This window comes from Carassius carassius, chromosome 14 (genome assembly GCF_963082965.1).
Source record: "Carassius carassius chromosome 14, fCarCar2.1, whole genome shotgun sequence".
Taxonomy (NCBI): domain Eukaryota; kingdom Metazoa; phylum Chordata; class Actinopteri; order Cypriniformes; family Cyprinidae; genus Carassius; species Carassius carassius.
The window spans coordinates 802,326-824,034 of NC_081768.1; the positions used below are offsets into that span (position 1 = coordinate 802,326).

The following is a 21,709-nucleotide window of genomic DNA, read 5'->3' on the forward strand; positions in this document are numbered from 1 at the left end:
GGGGAAAATGTATATATCTCTTAGAATTTCATATATATATATATATATATATATATATATATATATATATATATATATATATATATAACAGTTATGAAATATTTACCCATAAATCTGAAGTTGCACTGTGATACTTTATTTCTAATAGATTACATAATGAAAAGATGATATAATGAACTAAAAGCAAATTTACACACTCTCTTTTGATTTTTTTTATCCAATCAAACCCTCTCTAGAATTTTCTGGCCCCTTCCTTTGCCCCTATCCATTAATATTCCCTTTATTGTATAAAATATAGTATTATAATAGCAAATTTGGTGCAGAAACAATTTTCACTTATAAATTATAAGTAGATCTTTTTATGTAATAATACAGAAAGAGAACTTTGCTCATTAAACATACACAGTTAACTGACATATTATTTAATTTCAGGTTCAGAACGTGTATTTGATAAAAAAAGTGTTTACTTGCTTCTTTGTTTATTAGATTTTCAGTATGAGCATCAACACAACAAACCTCGTCATAATCATTGTGTGAGCAGATCTGAATCAGAGCGAGTGTGTAAGAGTGTGAATGTGTGTGTGTGTGTGTGTGTGTGTGTGTGTGTGTGTGTGTGTGTGTGTGTGCAGTCACTGACATCCATCTGTCTGACTGTATTTTTCTCCTCTAGAAATCACTGGCGTTTCTCATCATGACCCAGTTCTCTCAGAAACTCCTGACTGCCATCTTCCCTGAGAGACAGATCTAAAGATGAACAAAACACAGAAAGAAGGATGCAGGAACATGACTGGACTATTAACAGGGGCAACCAGAAAAAATAATATATAAGGGATCAATAGTGTTATTTCAGGATATACTATTTTTATATTTTGAATTGTGTTTTTATTTTCAATGTAAAGTTTCAGTATTTTTGTTTTGTCATTTTCATTAGCTTTTGTATTTATTCTATTTTATTCCTTTGTTTTTATTCATTTTTATAGTTTTAAAAGTTTTATTTTTTTAAAGTTTATTAACTTCATAAGTCACTTCACTATTGCACTGGTCTGACATTAACTCTTATGAAGTGACTATGATTTATGCTCAAATGATAATTTGATAATGATAATGTAAATAATATTAAGCCACAGATGCTGAAGGTGTTCAACTGGGACTGAACTCTGTGTTCGATTTATTTCTCCTCTTCACACTGAAGAAAACAGCAGAAGGTTCTTTATAGTGACACACAGAAGAAGCGCTTTAAACATTAATTTGACACACAGAACATCTCTCAAAGAGCATGTGATTTCCCCAATCCGATCCTGATCCCGGCCATGTGGGAAAATTGTGGCTGTACAAAACGATCATGTCAGATTCCCTCTGTACCTGATCTGAAGTCTCTCATCGACAGCAGTCAGACCTCTCTGCTTTTTCTTGAAGATTTCTCACAGTTTAAATCAGTTTAGTTAATGCAAACAAGTCTGACTACAATAACTGAGCTTATTTTTAAGCTTCTTAAAAATGTAGTTGTGTGTCATGTGCATGTATTACCATGTTTTCTGGACTTGTACCATGGTACCATTATGTTTTGGACACATATCATGAGAGCAGCATGTAAGAACTAGCTCAGTTCTTCATCAAGTAATTGAGTGATCACAGATAACACCCTAGTGTTCGTCAGATTGCCGTGGGCTAAGGACGAGTATGAAAACAAGCTAAATGAATGGCAACATTTAACCTAAAGCAGACTCTGTCTGCTCAAGAGCTTCACGTGAAGCTTTTTTGTCACAATACAGACTTATCCTACATCATTATGGATTTAAATGTTCATAATGAGTCCCTGACTTGGGTAGAAACCTGAGGAGGGTTTATTAAAGTTTAAAGAAGCTGGAATCAAACTCTGGTTCTTTTGGACTCGAGGCTGCAGCAAACATCATTATGACCCTTCACTGACTGTGTAGTGAAGTCGGGCACAGTAGCCCACGAGTCTGTAAACAACTTTCAGAGCTGACACACATCAGTTTCCCAGCTTCTGATAAGTCCAGGGGATTTATCACTTTGGTTTCTGACTGGAAAACATTCACATTATCATGTCCCTCTCTGCACGCCAGTTGGCAAGCACAATCCAAATGACATTAAGGCTATCAGGAGATCAGTAATCCGCTCACACTGTTACTGCGGGAGCACACAGCGTTTCACTTGGATGGATGCAGCACTGCAGAAGAAACTTTACTCCTGAATCACTTTGGTATTCAAAGAACCACAAACACCAAACCACCGTCAGCTGATGTATGTGATGCTATGCAGGAGACAAAGAAAAGTGCAAATAAAAATGTTTCCTTTATTTTGTAAAACACAATGAGATATTAGAGTGTGTGAAGCGCTTTTCTTGTGATTTATACAACAAAACTTGTGATATTGTGATATTAGTGTTAGTAAATGATGACAATTTTTGGTATCACTTTACAATAAGGGTCCATTCCATTAACTTCTTTAGAAAAATGAATAGTTCATCCAAAAATGAATATCTGCTTAATATGGGCTCCCCATCAGGTTATCCAAGATCAGGACCAAGATCTCCAAATCTGATGAAGAAACAAACTCTTCGTAATCTTGGATGGCCTAAGGGTGAGCACGGATTTTTCATTAAAATGATTTGCCGCTAAAATGACTTTTCTGAGGAATCAATACCAATTATTTCTGTTCTAGTGAACTATGGCACAGACTGACTGTACTTACATTTCATAATCCATCAGTCTGTCGCAGTCGCTGAGCTGCGTGTCAAACACAAACACACATGCTTAAGCATCGGCTCCAGACCACTGACAGCTATTTACAGGAAGCACCTTCCCAGTTTACAGCATCTCAGTTTAAACAATTTATTCAGCCCATGTCAAATCGGCTCACAATCATTTCAGTTTTCCAGCAAAACAATCCTGGTTTGGAGTCATAACCTGTTTCTCTGCTTCTCATCGTCGACCGCAGCATCCCAAGAAAGCTGTGAAACAATTTATGAGCACAAAATAGTGTCCGTTTCAGACAAGAGCCATTAGACTAGAGGAGAGGAGCAGATTCTGGACACCTGTGATCAATAAAGCCTTCTGACAGGACAACAGCTCTGAGTCACTGAACTGTAATTGGACATTAAGAGCAATCTACTTAAGAGCACCGCAGCCTTTTCATTTGTGTTCATGAACAAAAGCTTTAGAGAATTCCAGAGGACAGAGTGTGAAATACAAGGGAAAATTTAGGGAATCACATGAATTAACAAGACAATTAAATATGCACAAAACAAAATAAATGCAGTTCTAATCTAAGAGCAGGTTGAATATTCAAGGCTTACAAAAATATGTTCTAATAATTTTTTACTAACATTTTCATTAAGTTATGAAAACATTATTTCTGAATGTACTCTGAATGTTTAAAACTACCAGTTTTTTATGTTTTACAAATGCTTTCTCTTTGTTTTATGAACATTGAAGGAACATTCCATTGTATCACTTTACCATTACATTGCTCTTCACAAAAATGTAAAGATTACTGACTACTACTTTATGTTCTACTAAATTTGTTGTCACCCAGAATATAGCATTTTTTTGAACATTTATTTTTTATTATTGAGAATGTTAAAATGTCCAGTTTTCTTGTCATGATTACAATGTTTTTTAAATGTTACAAAAACATTTCTAAAAACATTCCTTAAGTACAAATGACATTGCAACATTAGGACATTCCGAGAATGTTGATCTCAGAACATTTTATCTCAATGCTATGAGAATCGGAATTTCAAACATTAAGTTCTAATAATGTTCCATAAACATTACTTCAAGAATTTTGCCCTAATATTTATATACATTTTTAAAAACACTGTTCTGAGAATTTTCTCTGTTAGTTGGGTCACCGGTGTCATTTGCTTCCACTAATCTTAGCTGCACAAGAGGTCTAAGGTTACACATGTAACAATGGTTCCTCGAGAGGAAACGAGACACTGCGCCCCCTATGGGGCACATTAGGGGAATGCAGCCTAAATGAACGGTGTCTGAAGTATGTGTGAAACAATTCCAGTCTATTGGCCTGTCTGGACTATAAAATCAAAGCCAGGGTGCTGGAAGTATAAAAGGGTACCTGCTGAATACATCATCCACCTATCTGTCTGAAGGAGACATAAACAGGCAGGACGATGGCATGGTGAGGGGGTACAGCGTCCCGTTCCCTCTCGAGGAACCATGGTTACTTATATTACCCGAGACGTTTCCATTCAAGGAAATCCTCACTGCACTGCCTAGGGGACACATTGAGGAACAAAATCCAACCATGCTGTGCCGAGTCGCTTGTCTATCCACTTGGTGGGAGAGCACCAAGGAAGCGACAGACACAGAAAGGGGTCATGCCACTTATGACACAGACCGCTCACACAACTTGGCAGAAATGGGGGAACCCAAATAGATCAAGGGGAACATCCAACCCAAGTCAGGAACAAAGCAGGCAAAAAACGCCGGCTTACCACGTGTCCAAGCCAGATCAAGCCAAATGAGAATAAGATAATAAGATCTCAGAATAAGAGAGAAACAGACTAATACTAGCATAGATGCCATTCTTCTACTGATGTAGCAAGTACATGTTTTAATTTGTGGAACATCACACACTACTTGATCTTAGCTTGTATTCAGATCTACTAGGTGTTAAGAGTGTAGTTAAATATGAAGGAGTATGTCCAGTTATTGATTTATACACAAAGATCAACCAATGTTTAAACCCTCTTGTGTTAAGTGAGGACCAACCGACCATTTCATATAGTACAGTGATGAACAGAGTACTTTGTATGCATTAGAAATCTCAATGCTGAATGATACACAGAATCCAATGATTTCAACAAGGTCTTTGTGGAGTGTCTGTAAAACACATCTCCATAGTCTAAAACCGGTAAAAACGTAGCTTCAACCAGCTTTTTCCTAGCTTTCTGTGTAAAGCAGGAACGGTTTCTGAAATAAAAACCAAGCTTTAATTTCAATTTAGCGCGTAACTGTTTAATATGCAAATTAAAACACATGTTTTCCTCTAATATAAAACCCAGATATTTATATGAGCAAACTAATTCTATTGGCCTGCCCTGTAATGTGTGGAGTTGAGGCAAGGAAGGTCCAGGCTTAGATTGAGCTGGATATTTTCAAATGCTTTTTGTAGCCTTAAAATTGTCTCATCAGGTGATTTTCAGAACAATAACTAATGGTATCATCAGCGTACAAATGCATTTTTGCATTTATCACATTTTCACTAAGGTTATTAATATATACTGTAAACAGCAAAGGTCCCAAAATAGAGCCCTGCGGTACTCCAGAGTTAACAGTAAGTTTCTCAGACATACAGTCATTTAAAAGTACACGTTGACATCTGTTATTTAAATAGCTACTGACCCAACCAATAGCAGCATCAGATAGGCCAATGCATGCCAACCGTGATAATAAGATAGCATGATTGACTGTATCAAAGGCTTTTGTTAAAACAATAAACAACGCAGCACATGATTTATGATCATCTAAAGCACTGATAATGTAATTAAGTACTTTCATAGTAGCAGTGGTAGTACTATGTTTTTTTCGAAAGCCAGACTGAAAAACAGATAGAATATTACTAACCAGGAATTGTTTTAATTGTTCACTGACAATAGATTCTAAAATATTAGCTATCACTGCTGCACAACTCCTTGTTCAAGCTCTTGTTCTGTCCAGGCTGGACTATTGCAATGCCCTCTTGGCAGGTCTTCCAGCCAGTTTTATCAAACCTTTACAATTAATCCAGAGCGCGTCAGCAAGATAAATTTTTTATTTGCCAAAAAGAATACACGTCACACCTCTGTTTATCAATTTGCACTGGCTTCCAATAGCTGCTTGTATAAAATTCAAGGCATTAATGTTTGCCTACAAAACTACCACTGGCTCTGCACCCATTTACCTAAATTTGTTACTTCAGACTTATGTGCCCTCTAGAAGCTTGCGTTCTGCAAGTGAACGTCGCTTGATTGTTCATCCCAAAGAAGCACAAAGTCACTTTTACGGACTTTTAAGTTAAATGTTCCTCCTGGTGGAATGACCTCCCCAACTCTATCCGAGCAGCTGAGTCCTTAACCATCTTCAAGAATCGGCTTAAAACACATCTCTTCCATCTTTATTTGACCCTTTAACTTAAACACTCACTATTCTAATTATATTCTATATAAAACAATCAAACTAACTTTCTAATCTTTTTGTATTCCATTTTCTTTTCATTTATTATACAATTATAAAAAAAGACCTCTAACACTAGCTTGCTCTATTCTTTTTTTATTCTATCTGTTTTCTTTATATTATATTATTTAAAAGCCCATGCTACGTGTACTGTGTTAACCTAACTGAGACTTGTTATAGCACTTATATATCATTGCTCCTTTTGTTGTTTTCGATTGCTTCCACTGTCTTCATCTGTAAGTAGCTTTGGATAAAAATGTCTGCTAAATGAATAAATGTAAATGTAAATGACACTAAAATAACAAGGTACTGGCTCTGATATTTAGAAGCAACTTTTTCATACATCAATGTGTTTTTTAGTCATTCTGGAAAACTGTGGATGAAAGCAGATCGCTCTACTAAACACAAACCCAGCACTGCATCACAACTTACTTCAATATCGGACTTATATTATAATTACATCCATAAGTTTTTTGTGATATTTGGATGGACTCATTAATCTGTTGCTTTATAATGAGAACAATTTCGTTTCTGACATTGCTTAGGATTTTGTTCAGAAATAGCAATGCACCTTCATATTCGTTTCTCTTGTGCAAATAAAGCACATGAACCAGTTCATTTCGTGTTACTAATATCTAAAACGGGAGTTGTTGTTATGAAAATCAATGAGAGTTAAACACTTTCCACCCACTGCATTGTAAATTTGTGAATAGCTCTGTGATTAACAGTCAGTCAGAATTAATGACAAACTCTGATTTACTGGATTATGGATAATGTTCTTATTGCACTGGGTCGAGAAACTAATCAATCAGAAACTCAGAATAATTCATAGTTTGCATTAATTACAGATATTATTAGCATGATTATTTGGGGTTTTCTGGAATACGTCAAACCAGATCTGCATTTCTTTGTTCAGAATCCGGGACTTTTTCTGGTTTTCCTGCTTCTTCACTGATCAGAAAGTGTTTCTGTATCTGTTTTCATGCAATTATAGCGACACAAAGGCTGTCCGATACACGATATAAGAGAAATAACACCAAACAGATCAATATACACAAACATAAAGACACTCATGTTTGGACTTGAATTTAATTTATTACTGAAGATTTCAGATGATCAATATTTGTTTGACAGCAATGTTTCAAAGCCTACAATAGATCCTCTTTAAGTTTTAACTTTAAACACTAAAAGAGAAGTCAATGTTTAATTTCAGAATATTAGTAAATGAGTTTTATTTCAGAGAAACTGTTGTTCATGTAACCACTAAATTAGGAAGTCCATAAATAACAAAGTTGAATGCAGAAGGAGTTTTTCTCTGTGTGTCTTCAGCTGAACTCTCGTCTGCTGTAAGTCAAGGAAAAAGACAACAGGCCGTCATCTCTTGGTATTTTGTGGTTATTTAGTTGCATAAACAGTCAAATGTGCAGAAGCTGCAGGAATAAAGCCAACAAACACACGAGACCTGTCGGGCCGGAGCAGTTTCTGCTGACTTCTGTCTCTTCTGACTTGAGTGTGTGTAAAACACGAGCGGCTCGTCCTGACGTCAGTCCTGCTCTCAGAAGATCTAGAGCCATGAAACACACATGAAGCTGATATCAGAAGTGCTTCTGAACAAGCATCACGTGTCTGTAAGTGTGTGATATAACCCCTTAGTTATTATAGCAGCTAAAACTGAAACTAAAACTGAAGGTTTTTCCCCCGTATTTAATATAAACGTTAGCTAAAAACTAAAACATTGAAAACATTTTATTTCATTATGCTCTAAGTCTATTTACATTGTATAGATTTTTATTTCTGTTATAGTTATTTTAAAACGTAATTAAAATGAGAAATGCACTTGAAATAAAATAAACATTAACTGAAATATTAAAATATATTAAATATTAAAATATTTAAAACCTTTTTATTAAATATTTTTTTAATTAAATTGTTTTTATTTTATTTTATATTCTCCACAACAAAATGACTAAAACTTCAACCCGAAAATTTTAAATTAAAATGAAATTAGAAATGTAAACAAACAACAACAAGTGTAATAGTATCTGTATATTCTTCAGTGTTAATAAAGGATGTTCCTGTAGAAAATGACTTCAGGTCATGAATGCATGAAGGCAGTATGATTAGTTTTTGGATGGATGCATGAGTGTAAGTGTGTGATGCACTCACTGTCCAGGAGCGAGCGCATGTTTTGTGTGTTTGCTGCGGTGCTGCTGTGCCACTGGTTGAGCAGGACAGAACGAACCCCGCTGAGAGTGAAGAGATACGCCGAGCCCAGCACACCGTCTGAAGCCCGTCTGAAGAAAGAGAAGCTTACAGTGAACCAGAGAGAAACATCACCACAGAAAACATCTCATAAAGCCAAGAGAGGAGGATGAAAATGTGTTTTCTGTAAGGTCATGGGTTCGATTCCCTCGGAAAGCAAGAGTTGATCATATTTAGTTGTATGCAAAGTTGCAATGAAAATTTTTTTCATTTAAACATTTATCTGTGTCACTGGAGACTCTGTGAAATCAGAACAGGGTTTGTGTCTTTAGCTTGATGTCGATTATCTCATAGCTCATCTATATATTAATATTATGCTAACAGTTAACACAGATAAACCTCTAACAGAAATATGCATTTATCACATTTGCTGCATTAATCTGTGCAAATGCACATATTACATTCACATTTAGCAGACACTTTTATACAAAGTGACTTACAGAGCATTTAAGCTAACAATTTTCTCCTAACTTGTCATTAGCGTCTTCATTCCAACCTATCGCTGTATTCTTTTCTCCTCTCGCTCCAGTTTTTCAAAAGTTCATCAAACAACCGCAGTAAGAAGTTTCATCAAGCACGGTGAGTAATGGCTTCTCCCGTCATTGTTACTTGCACCTCTTGCCACATGTACAGTTTATCTATCTCTGTCGCTGATGAGGGATTCACATGTGATAAATGCAGGGAAATAGTTAGGCTGACAGAGAAGATTTCAGAATTAGAGACACGCATCCAAACTTTAATTGAGGACAGTAAGAATGTTAGGGCTCTAGATATGGCTTTGGATGCGTCTAGCTCAGGGATTCATGTACATTGTTCGGTTCCGGAAACAGAGCCCCTGCAGCAGGGCAACTGGGTGACAGTGAGGCAGCGTAGTCGTGGGTCAAAACACCGCTCTTCTGTTCCGATCAAAACATTAAACAGGTTCTCCCCACTCAGTGAAAGTGAAGTGACATTCAGCCAAGTATGGTGACCCATACTCAGAATTTGTTCTCTGCATTTATCCCATCCGAAATGCACACACACAGAGCAGTGAACACACACACACACTGTGAGCACACACCCGGAGCAGTGGGCAGCCATTTATGCTGCGGCGCCCGGGGAGCAGTTGGGGGTTCGATGCCTTGCTCAAGTCGCAGTATTGAAGGTGGAGAGAGAACTGTACATGCACTCCCCCCACCCACAATTCCTGCCGGCCCGGGACTCGAACTCACAACCTTTCGATTGGGAGTCCGACTCTCTAACCATTAGGCCACGACTTCCCAAATGCATCCACTGAGAAACCTGATGAAAGTGCTCTAGTTATTGGTGATTCTATTGTACGGAACGTGAATATAGAGACACCAGCCACCATAGTCAAATGTTTACCGGGAGCCAGAGCGCCTGACATCTTGGCAAATTTAAAAGTGCTGGCTAATGCTAAACGTAAATACAGTAAGATTGTTATTCATGCCGGGGCTAATGATGTTCGACTTCGCCAGTCGGAGATCACTAAAAATAACATTAAAGAGGTGTGTGAACTTGCAAGCACGATGTCAGACACTGTAATATGCTCTGGTCCCCTCCCTGCTTACCGTGGTGATGAGATGCATAGCAGATTGTCATCACTCAATGGCTGGATTTCTAAGTGGTGCCCACAGAATAACATAGGTTTCATAGACAATTGGACGAGCTTTTGCGGCAGACCTGACCTGTTTAAAAGAGATGGTCTTCATCCCTCCTGGGGTGGCGCCCCTCTTCTCTCTAGAAATATGGCAAATAGTCTTAGTGTTTATACTTGACTAACTGGGGCCCAGGTCAGGAAGCAGACAGACTGGCTAAACCGACCGTCTGCTAGCCGCCTCCCGTCACAGAGGTCAGTCAATTCTCAGCACATAGAGACTTTTTCACCTAGATATCACACTATAGAGACTGTGTCTGTTCCCCGAACTAGAAAAAACAAAAAACGTCCAAACCAAGTTAAGATTAACAATTTAATTGAGGTTCAACAAATAAAAAACAGAAGCAATATGGATAAACAAATGATGAAGCTTGGCTTATTGAATATCAGATCCCTTTCTACGAAAACACTTTTTGTAAATAATATGATCACTGATCATAATATAGATGTACTCTGTTTGACAGAAACCTGGCTAAAACCTGATGATTACATTATTTTAAATGAGTCCACCCCCCAAGATTACTGTTATAAACATGAGCCACGTCTAAAAGGCAAAGGGGGAGGTGTTGCTTCAATTTATAACAATGTTTTCAGGATTTCTCAGAGAGCAGGCTTCAAGTATAACTCGTTTGAAGTAATGGTGCTTCATATAACATTATCCAGAGAAACAAATGTTAATGATAAATCCCCTGTTATGTTTGTACTGGCTACTGTATACAGGCCACCAGGGCACCATACAGACTTTATTAAAGAGTTTGGTGATTTTACATCCGAGTTAGTTCTGGCTGCAGATAAAGTTTTAATAGTTGGTGATTTTAATATCCATGTTGATAATGAAATTCTGAAATGAAAAATGAAATTCATTTATAGACATTCTGAACTCTAATGGTGTTAGACAACACGTTTCAGGACCTACTCATTGTCGAAATCATACTCTAGATTTAATACTGTCACATGGAATTGATGTTGATGGTGTTGAAATTATTCAGCCAAGTGATGATATCCCAGATCATTATTTAGTTCTGTGCAAACTTCATATAGCCAAAATTGTAAATCCTACTTCTTGTTACAAGTATGGAAGAACCATCACTTCTAACACAAGAGACTGCTTTTTAAGTTATCTTCCTGATGTATCCAAATTCCTTAGCATATCCAAAACCTCAGAACAACTTGATGATGTAACAGAAACTATGGACTCTCTCTTTTCTAGCACTTTAAATACAGTTGCTCCTTTAGGCTTAAGGAAGGTTAAGGAAAACAGTTTGACACCATGGTATAATGAGCATACTCGCACCCTAAAGAGAGCAGCCCGAAAAATGGAGCGCAGCTGGAGGAAAACAAAACTAGAGGTATTTCGTATTGCTTGGCGGGAAAGTAACATATCCTACAGAAAAGCATTAAAAACTGCTAGATCCGATTACTTTTCTTCTCTTTTAGAAGAAAACAAACATAACCCCAGGTATTTATTCAATACAGTGGCTAAATTAACGAAAAATAAAGCTTCAACAAGTGTTGACATTTCCCAACATCACAGCAGTAATGACTTTATGAACTACTTTACTTCTAAAATCGATACTATTAGAGATAAAATTGCAACCATTCAGCCGTCAGCTACAGTATCACATCAGACAGTGCACTATAGACCCCCTGAGGAACAGTTCCACTCATTCTCTACTATAGGAGAGGAAGAATTGTATAAACTTGTTAAATCATCTAAACCAACAACATGTATGTTAGACCCTATACCATCTAAGCTCCTGAAAGTGGTGCTTCCAGAAGTCATAGATCCTCTTCTGACTATTATTAATTCCTCATTGTCATTAGGATATGTCCCCAAAACCTTCAAACTGGCTGTTATTAAGCCTCTCATCAAAAAACCACAGCTTAACCCCAAAGAACTAGTTAATTATAGACCAATCTCGAATCTCCCTTTTCTGTCCAAGATACTAGAAAAGGTGGTATCCTCACAATTATATTCCTTCTTAGAGAAAAATGGTATATGTGAGGATTTCCAGTCAGGATTTAGACCGTATCATAGAACTGAGACTGCTCTCCTTAGAGTTACAAATGATCTGCTCTTATCATCTGATCATGGGTGTATCTCTCTATTAGTTTTATTGGATCTTAGTGCTGCGTTTGACACAATTGACCACAAAATTCTTTTGCATAGACTTGAACACTTTGTTGGCATCAGTGGAAGTGCATTAGCATGGTTTAAATCGTACTTATATGACCGCCATCAGTTCGTAGCAGTGAATGAAGATGTATCCTATCGATCACAAGTGCAGTATGGAGTACCTCAAGGCTCAGTACTAGGGCCGCTACTCTTCACACTCTATATGTTGCCTTTGGGAGATATCATCAGGAAACATGGTGTTAGCTTTCACTGTTATGCTGATGATACTCAACTCTATATTTCTTCGCAGCCCGGTGAAACACACCAATTTGAAAAACTAATGGATTGCTTAGTCGATATAAAAAACTGGATGACAAGTAATTTCTTTACTGCTAAATTCTGAAAAAACAGAGGTGTTAATTATAGGACCTAAAAATTCCGCTTGTAATAACCTAGAACACTGTCTAAGACTTGATGGTTGCTCTGTCAATTCTTCGTCATCAGTTAGGAACCTAGGTGTGCTATTTGATCGCAATCTTTCCTTGGAAAAATGCAGTTTTACAAATGCTAGAAACGTGGCTTTCTATCTCAAAAATATATCTAAATTACGGCCTATGCTCTCAATGTCAAATGCAGAAATGTTAATCCATGCTTTTATGACCTCAAGGTTAGATTATTGTAATGCTTTATTGGGTGGTTGTTCTGCACGCTTAGTAAACAAACTACAGCTAGTCCAAAATACAGCAGCAAGAGTTCTTACTAGAACCAGGAAGTATGACCATATTAGCCCGGTCCTGTCAACACTGCACTGGCTCCCTATCAAGCATCGTATAGATTTTAAAATATTGCTTATTACCTATAAAGCCCTGAATGGTTTAGCACCTCAGTATTTGAATGAGCTCCTTTTACATTATAATCCTCTACGTCCGCTACGTTCTCAAAACTCAGGCAATTTGAAAATACCTAGAATATCAAAATCAACTGCAGGCGGCAGATCCTTTTCCTATTTGGCGCCTAAACTCTGGAATAACCTACCTAACATTGTTCGGGAGGCAGACACACTCTTGCAGTTTAAATCTAGATTAAAGACCCATCTCTTTAACCTGGCTTACACATAACATACTAATATGCTTTTATTATCCAAATCCGTTAAAGGATTTTTAGGCTGCATTAATTAGGTAAACCGGAACCGGAAACACTTCCCATAACACCCTATGTACTTGCTACATCATTAGAAGAATGGCATCTACGCTAATATTAGTCTGTTTCTCTCTTGATCCGAGGTCACCGTAGCCACCAGATCCAGTCTGTATCCAGATCAGAGGGTCACTGCAGTCACCCGGATCCAGTACGTATCCAGACCAGATGCTGGATCAGCACCTAGAAAGGACCTCTACATCCCTGAAAGACAGTGGAGACCAGGACAACTAGAGCCCCAGATACAGATCCCCTGTAAAGACCTTGTCTCAGAGGAGCACCAGGACAAGACCACAAGAAACAGATGATTCTTCTGCACAATCTGACTTTGCTGCAGCCTGGAATTGAACTACTGGTTTCGTCTGGTCAGAGGAGAACTGGCCCCCCAACTGAGCCTGGTTTCTCCCAAGGTTTTTTTCTCCATTCTGTCACCGATGGAGTTTCGGTTCCTTGCCGCTGTCGCCTCTGGCTTGCTTAGTTGGGGACACTTCATCTACAGCGATATCGTTGACTTGATTGCAAATAAATGCACAGACACTATTTAACTGAACAGAGATGACATCACTGAATTCAATAATGAACTGCCTTTAACTATCATTTTTTCATTATTGACACTGTTTTCCTAATGAATGTTGTTCAGTTGCTTTGACGCAATGTATTTTGTTTAAAGCGCTATATAAATAAAGGTGACTTTGACTTTGACTAACATGCGTTCCCTGGGATCCGAACCCCCAACCTTGCGCTTGCTAATGCAATGCTCTACCACTTGAGCTACAGGAACACTGTACAGGATCATGTAATAAATCCAGGAATTGAAGCACAGTTTATTTAGGGTTATTATATTAAAACTAAAACCGTTAAACATTTTAGTTACTTGAAATAAAAATAATGTTAATTTAAATGAATAACAATGTATAAAACATTTGTACTTAATATTATAATAACAATAAATGATGCATAATTACATGCAAGTAACCCTAAAACAAACCCTAATCCGAGCCATAATCATATAATAAGTGCACCTAGGTAATTAATATTACTCAGTACTTAGATTTATAATTGTACTGTAACAAAACCACCTTAAAATAAAGTGTAACCGCAAATTTTCTCATTTTTATTAACTTTAAGTATTAAAATAACAAACTTAACTATGAAGAATATAAATATAAATACAAATATAGTTATAGAAATAACTACAGTATAATCTATAAAAACTATTCAGATATATTAAATAGCTTTAATAAAAATGGCAAAAACACACGACAAATTTGGCAACATTTTTTAAAATTAAAATTAAATAAAAAAAAGGAAAATATAACGTAAAAATATAAAAATAAAAACTATACCCTTACATGTGTAACTTTATTGTTATATATTATTGCATTAATATTTTCAATTATATACATTTTTATATTTTTATTTTATTTTTTATTTTGTTATCTGTCATTTTTTATTCATCTATTTCATTGTTTTTAAGTACGGTATTTTAGCACATCAAGTTAAAACTAAATAAAAATTTGAAAAATTGACTTTGCAACTAGAAGAAATAAAATAACTTCACGTTTCATGTATACTAATTTTTTTATTTCAATTAATATTTTCCTGGTTTTGCTTCTAGTTCTATCTAATAGACTGATAAAACCATTTGCAATGACACATTTGGTTTTAATTTAGTAAAGAAGCATTGGTTTCGAGAGATCAATAAAGTACAAATCAATACATCAAACAGAATAATTCTGTTCCTCTGTCTATTTTCAAGACAACATCAAAGAGATGCTTCTGGTCGACACGCAATCATTTAAACCATGAAGACTAATGCACACAGAAGAATATGGTGTTAAAGTTTTGTGTTTCACCTCTTCTGGGCGCTGACTCTGTTCTGGACGCTTTGAAAGAGAAAAACCATCTGACATCCTGCAGAAAAACCAACACAGAGAGAACAATATTTATACATGTTCATCATGTTCAGTTCCAATCAAAACCTTTAATAACAACATTACACCAACTCGCATTTGAGTTAAAAACATCTTAATGCTAGATTCGTTTAATCTTGTGTCTTCTCCAGATGTTCACTGATGGACTGGAGTGCTGTGGATTATTGTAATGTTTTTATCAGACTCTCATTCTGACGGCACCCATTCACTGCAGAGCATCCATTGATGAGACACTGATGCAGTGCTACATTTCTCCAAACCTGATGAAGAAACACATTCATCCTGTTTTCAGCACATTTTCTCTTGCCACTAATTTGAGTGGGTCTGTGAGACAAGTGAGCGACGGGAATACTTTCCCTGTGATGCTAAATCATACTGATCTGAATTTGATCTCAATTTATGTGAGAATATGAGTATTGTAGCCAAATCTGAAGCTTTGGAAGCGCTCTTCAATCGGCTGTTTTTGAAGCGGAGCGAGACCAGAGCAGTGTGTGAAAGCAGATCTTCAAAGCATCAGCGCTCGTGTGCACCCGCACTGATCAGAGAAATATAATCTATTAATATCAAACATTTATTGTTGTTAAATGACTCCAGATAGAGTTCAAGGAAACACATGCTGCTGAGAACAAAGAGGAGGTTAAATAAATCAAACCTGTGAACATGTTTTGATCATCGTATTTCCCACTACGCTTCTGTGACGGACATGATTAGCACTACAGGAAGTGGACGCTCATCTAATTTATCAACCAAATGCTGCAACACGTGTTTCAGAAGCACTGATTTTAACTAACTGATAACTTAAAAATGCTGAGAGTGCAATAAGAAACATTCACTACAGTGCAGAATAAAAAAGGAAAACATAGTATCAGAAACGAAATATTATGCAACAACAACAGTTTCAAGGTGTAGTGTGCCAAATTGGGGTCAAATGACCTCATCGTGTTGCATATTTAATTAAATGTTATCATGCATTTTAATCAAAATCTATAATTTCTTTTTTTTTTGCTGCATCCTGAAAAAAAAAACACACCCTGATATTACATGTTTTGATGATGCTGCGTTTAGAAACATAAATACAAACACTTTCCATAATTAAAACAACAAAATGAAGTGTCAAAGGGTTTGTTTTAATGACAAACTAGTTGTATAAATTAACTAAACAATCTGCAAAAAAGTGGAAAAATAGATTTAAATACTTCTTTAAAAGTAAAAATAAATAAATAAATAAATAAATACAATATCTGTGATTTTCTGTTTGGATGCAGTGAAACACACACAGATGAAGCAGAAATCACGCATTTTCTTTAAAAACACAAAAAGGTCGCATTTTTTTTTCAGTCTCTGGCCATAATTCAGGATTAGACATCAAATAATGTCACGCGTGTGAAAATGGGCTGAGTATGGATCAAATACTTCAGGAATCACGTGTTTGTTTCATGTGTTTCTGCTGAAATATTCATTTATTTCACAGTGCATCTGTCTTACAATACTTGGCTATTACTATCATCTTGTTATTAGTATTATTATATTATAATTAGTTTGGCTTTCTAAAACACCAGTGTGAACGTAATTTAGATTGAGAGAGTAAATCATGTCCCCTTTAAAGTTAAGACTTTTTTTCTGACTAAGTTTTAGTTAAGAACATGGGTTGCAGCTTAAAGTGCATTAGGTTAAATCATTTAACTTTCAAATGTAGAATGCTGTAAACTGCTGTATGTCAGTGAAACTGAAGCACACTGTTACCGGTCATGTTGAGGGAGGCCATCTTGGCCGGCGGGACGGAGGAGAAGAAGTTCTCCGTGCCAGAGTAAATAAAAGCACTGCAGGACACCAGCATCTGCTCGAGATCTGCGAGACTGAGAGAAGAGCGTCGCTTTCACACATTAATACTCCAGACTAAACCAGCTACTATAAATATCTGCTTCACAGGCCTGAAGTCAGGAGAGTGTGTGAGACTCAGACCTGGGCTTGTGTTCGTGGCTCATGAATCCTTCCCACAGAGGTGTAAATTGAGAAGCGTACGTGTCGAGGGTCTTCCTCATGACCTCTGCTGGGCTGCTGCGATCTGAACAGACCAGCGGAGATGAAAGGGTTAAATTCAACTGTGAGTTATGAGAGAACTCTTATATAGACATTATGTTCATGTACAAATCTCACATGATCTGACTACTCTTACAGAACAAAACTAGAGGACTCTGTAAAAGCAGTTTAATGCAACAGGCCACCGAAGAGCAGAAAAGTCTTTTAATGTTTCTGCTCACCAAGGCAGCATTTCTTTGATCAAAAATGCATTAAAAATTGTGAAATATTTTTACAGTTCAAATCAGCTGTTCTCTGTGTGAATCTGTGTTAAAGTGTAATTTATTTCTGTGATGCTCCGCTGTATTTTCAGCATCATTCCTTCAGTCTTCCGTGTCACATGATCTTCAGAAATCAGAATAATGATTAAAGAAAACATTTCTGATTATTATCAGTGTTGAACACAGTTGTGCCGCACAATATTTTTGTGGAAACTGATGCATTTTATTTTTCAGGATTCACAGATGAATAGAAAGCTCAAAAGAACAGTGTTTATTTGACTTTATTAATGTCTTCACTGTCACTTTAGATCAGTTGAACACATCCAATAGTGAATAATTCATCAGTGCATCTACTCACCAGCCTGCTTTCCATCCTCTTCCTCCTGAGCATCAACTACATCTTAAAGCCTGTGTTAAGAATCCAGTTCTCCAAACGATGAACCCTCTTCAGTCACTTAGCAAGCAGCTAATGCTAAAGTATGACTGCGCTGATGTTTCACACACATGAAGGTAGTTTAAAGTGAAGGATACATCTGAACCTGTGTGTGTCCACTGGGACGGTGTTCGGCGGCAGGACACGACTGACCGGCACCTGCTGAAGAAAGTGCACGCTTAAAGGTCACTTTATGTGAACTTAGGAGGAGAAACTGAAGGTGAACACATTATATAACTGACCGAAAGAGGCTGGTTAAAAGGGAAGGATGGAGAAATTAAAGCTCTGAACGAGTGAAGGCCGCTGAAGCAATATTGCATCTCTATCAGCGTCGGCCAGACTCATTTAGAGACTCACCGCTTTGATGCCTCGGCTTTGATCGCCTCTTCCCTTGACTGCTCTGCCACCTTTGGCTTCCTTTTTATTGTCACTTTCAACTGTCACCAACGAGAAAGATTATTAAAACAGGAAATGAGTGTCTGACACAAACCAGCGCCGCGCCAAACTCTGTCTAGAAAGGCCAGAGACATTTAATATTGACGACTGTGTTCGCTTGTACTTCAGTAATGCCTCCAGTAAAGTCACACAACAGTTTCAATCAGGGCATATTAAATCCAAATGTTCTGCTACAGATCTAGCTGTTCATTTGAAAACACGTTAAATTAATTATAGTTGCAAACACAGAAGCAAACATCGTTTTATTACAGGAAAAGTTCATGCAAAAATAAAAATCTGTTCATCGTCAGTTTATCTGAGATCAGGATGAGTTTGTTTCTTCATCAGGTTTGTAGAAATGCAGCATTGCATCAGTGTCTCATCAATGGATGCTCTGCAGTGAATGGGTGCCGTCAGAATGAGAGTCTGATAAAAACATCACAATAATCCACAGCACTCCAGTCCATCAGTGAACACCTGGAGAAGACAAAAGCTGAAACAAATCCAGCATTAATTTACGCTGACGGCACCCATTCACTACAGAGCATCCATTGCTTATGAACTAATCCTTTAAGCACAATCCAAAGAATGAAACGTCAGCAAAAGTGTTATGAACACTATCAAGAACTCGTAAAAGGACAAGAGAAGAAAAGTGCTGTGTTTGTGCCAGTTAGAAATAAGAAGAAAAATGTACTTTACTAACAGCATGAATGGGAGTTGTATAAACGTGAATTTCCTCGTTGTACGTTCAGTGTTTTATGCAAAATATGTATCAAAATAACAAATAGCTCCTTTAGTAAGTACTGTGTGGCTCTATGTCTTCTTGACATAATGCTAAAATATGAATGTTCAGATTATGCTAATGACCGTCCCTTATAATAATATGCCTTTATGGTTTCACATGAGCATGAACACACTAAAGTGTGTGTGGACTGATATTATACACACTGAAAATACAAGTGCAGTCATTTGCATACGGCATTTTAGTGCTGAGGTCTGGAGGACTGGGGCATAATTATTCAAAGAAAAGACCAGAGACATCCAGCTCCTAATCATCCACATCAGAGTCATGGAAAGAGTGAAACTTCATTTCTAAAACTGCATCATCTGTTTGAGCATGTGTTTTTAAACAGGTTTGTCATTGAGTATTTCATGCTAAGTCTATCTTCAAGCTCAAAACATCCAGAGTCAAGACATAAGACATGTTCTGAAAGAGAAATGTACCGGTATATTGATATTTAATTTTAATTTAATAATAAATATCTGACTTTTCCTTTTGTTGACAATGTTAGATTCAGACAGTTTCTATCATTTATTAAACTGGGTTTCCATCTTAGAGATAATCAGCATATTTACAATGAAACCATCTTATTTAAAAATATGAAAATATGAAGCCACATTAAATTATAGGATCTCCATCAAAGCTTTCAGAATGTTTACTTTTTAATTAACCTTGAACATTTTAGTAAATTATACACCTGCATTTGCTCTTTGAATTAAATACATTTATTTTATTAAAGTTTTTAAACATTTTACTAACGCATTAATTTTGCTATTGTGCGAAACACTGATTTTATTTAATTTATAAACAAAGAATTCCACTTTTCTGATTTATTTTTCCATAATGTGTTGTTTGATCACTGTAAACATTAAATAAATAAATAAATAAATAAATAAATAAATGCAATCATAGTTTTTTTTTTTAAATTTTCTTTTTTTTCTTTTTAAATATATACATTAGTTTAATTAATTTTTGAGGATTAGTTGTAAATGTTTTTGATGGTTTGAAGGTTAGTTGTTTATATGTGCTGTAATATAAATTCTAAGAACAATTAAATATAAATATAAATAAAATGACTAGCGCATAAATAAATAACAGATTCACACAGCACAGCTTCCAGTGAAGGAGCAGCTTGGAGTGAATAAAGGACGTTCACGTGAGAATTAAACTCGACAGTGGACCGGTGTGAAGTCACCTTTCCTAAAGGCACAGGGGTGGAAGTCCTGCCTCTGGGGATCGAATCCAGCACCCTCTGACCCTTGGCACATTACTCAATCCACGAGGCTCTCGCTGCTCGTGACCTACTTGTGGAGCGTGGCCTAATTATTCTGTGTGTGGCTATTTCCAGCCTGATTTCTGTCTCGGACATTGAATAGTGAAAAGAGAGGAGAAAGAACATATACAAAGCATCTGTTCTCTTCTTTAACAAGTGTGAAGTTTAGATGGGGTTGAATCAGCTTTTAAAGTTCTCTGGATCAGAATGATCTGGATTTGTTTTCCTGTGCAGGATCAGGTAATCCACCTTTTCTTTCTTTCTATTTCCTCAAATCAACATTAGACTGGATGACCCTGATCCAGACACAAACTCTTCCAGATGTCCAGAGCTCTAGATCTGAAGACATAGTAAATAGCTCAATAAATTGACCAACAACAAATAAAAAAATACAAAAAAATATTAAATCAAAATAACTAAAAATACAGGTAAATGACCGTTAAAATTAAATATATTATTTTTGTTTGATATTGACATCTGTCTGAGGGATTGTTTTATGGGTAAAATCTTTATTTATTTTTTAAACTGTCAAATATTACTTTTAATCATGTAATACATGCATACAATGAAGAAAATGATAATACATTTATTTTTTGAGTTACATTTTTGCAAACAATTTATTTTAGCTACATAAAAAAAATTGCTACATTTGTTTATTTAAATGTAGCTAAAATAAATTGATTGCAACCACTTACCTTAAACTTTTTCTTTTTTTTTTTTTGTAAAATCAATGTTTATGTTTTTTTTATTATATTATTATTTTTTATATTTTTTAACAGTACACAAATACACACATAACATATATGCATATGCATGCATATATATATACACACACACACACACAGATACACACTATATAATACAAATCTTATAATATTTGCCCAATTTAAAATGAACAAATTTTATTTCTATAATCCATGCTAAAAAGATTTGATCCAATCCGAGAGCCAAAACCTGAAGTTATTTTGAGCAGCTGTTTTCAGATGCAACAGTGAGAAGTGAAGATCCTGATCCTGATCAAGTGTTTAGTTCGTACTAGTTTAGACATGTGAAGTGTGTCTCAGCCCTAAAGTGTGTAGCACTTGAGTAAGAGCGCTCAGAAAGCCTTCGAGTGTCATCTC

General features: G+C 36.3%; 1 protein-coding gene across 1 annotated transcript in view; it reads right to left on the reverse strand.

Moving 5' to 3' along the window:
- Window positions 1-7,288: 7,288 nt before the first annotated feature.
- The window catches only part of LOC132157554 (cilia- and flagella-associated protein 46), a 97,451-nt gene continuing 83,030 nt past the window's right edge, over window positions 7,289-21,709 (reverse strand). The window contains exons 52-60 of the mRNA XM_059566926.1: window positions 18,457-18,536; window positions 18,198-18,258; window positions 18,025-18,066; window positions 17,329-17,431; window positions 17,110-17,222; window positions 15,289-15,346; window positions 8,367-8,494; window positions 7,663-7,764; window positions 7,289-7,544 (exon numbers count right to left, since the gene is read on the reverse strand). Coding sequence (XP_059422909.1) covers window positions 7,453-7,544; window positions 7,663-7,764; window positions 8,367-8,494; window positions 15,289-15,346; window positions 17,110-17,222; window positions 17,329-17,431; window positions 18,025-18,066; window positions 18,198-18,258; window positions 18,457-18,536 — 779 coding nt within the window. The 3' untranslated portion in view covers window positions 7,289-7,452. The remainder of the gene's footprint in view (window positions 7,545-7,662; window positions 7,765-8,366; window positions 8,495-15,288; window positions 15,347-17,109; window positions 17,223-17,328; window positions 17,432-18,024; window positions 18,067-18,197; window positions 18,259-18,456; window positions 18,537-21,709) is intronic.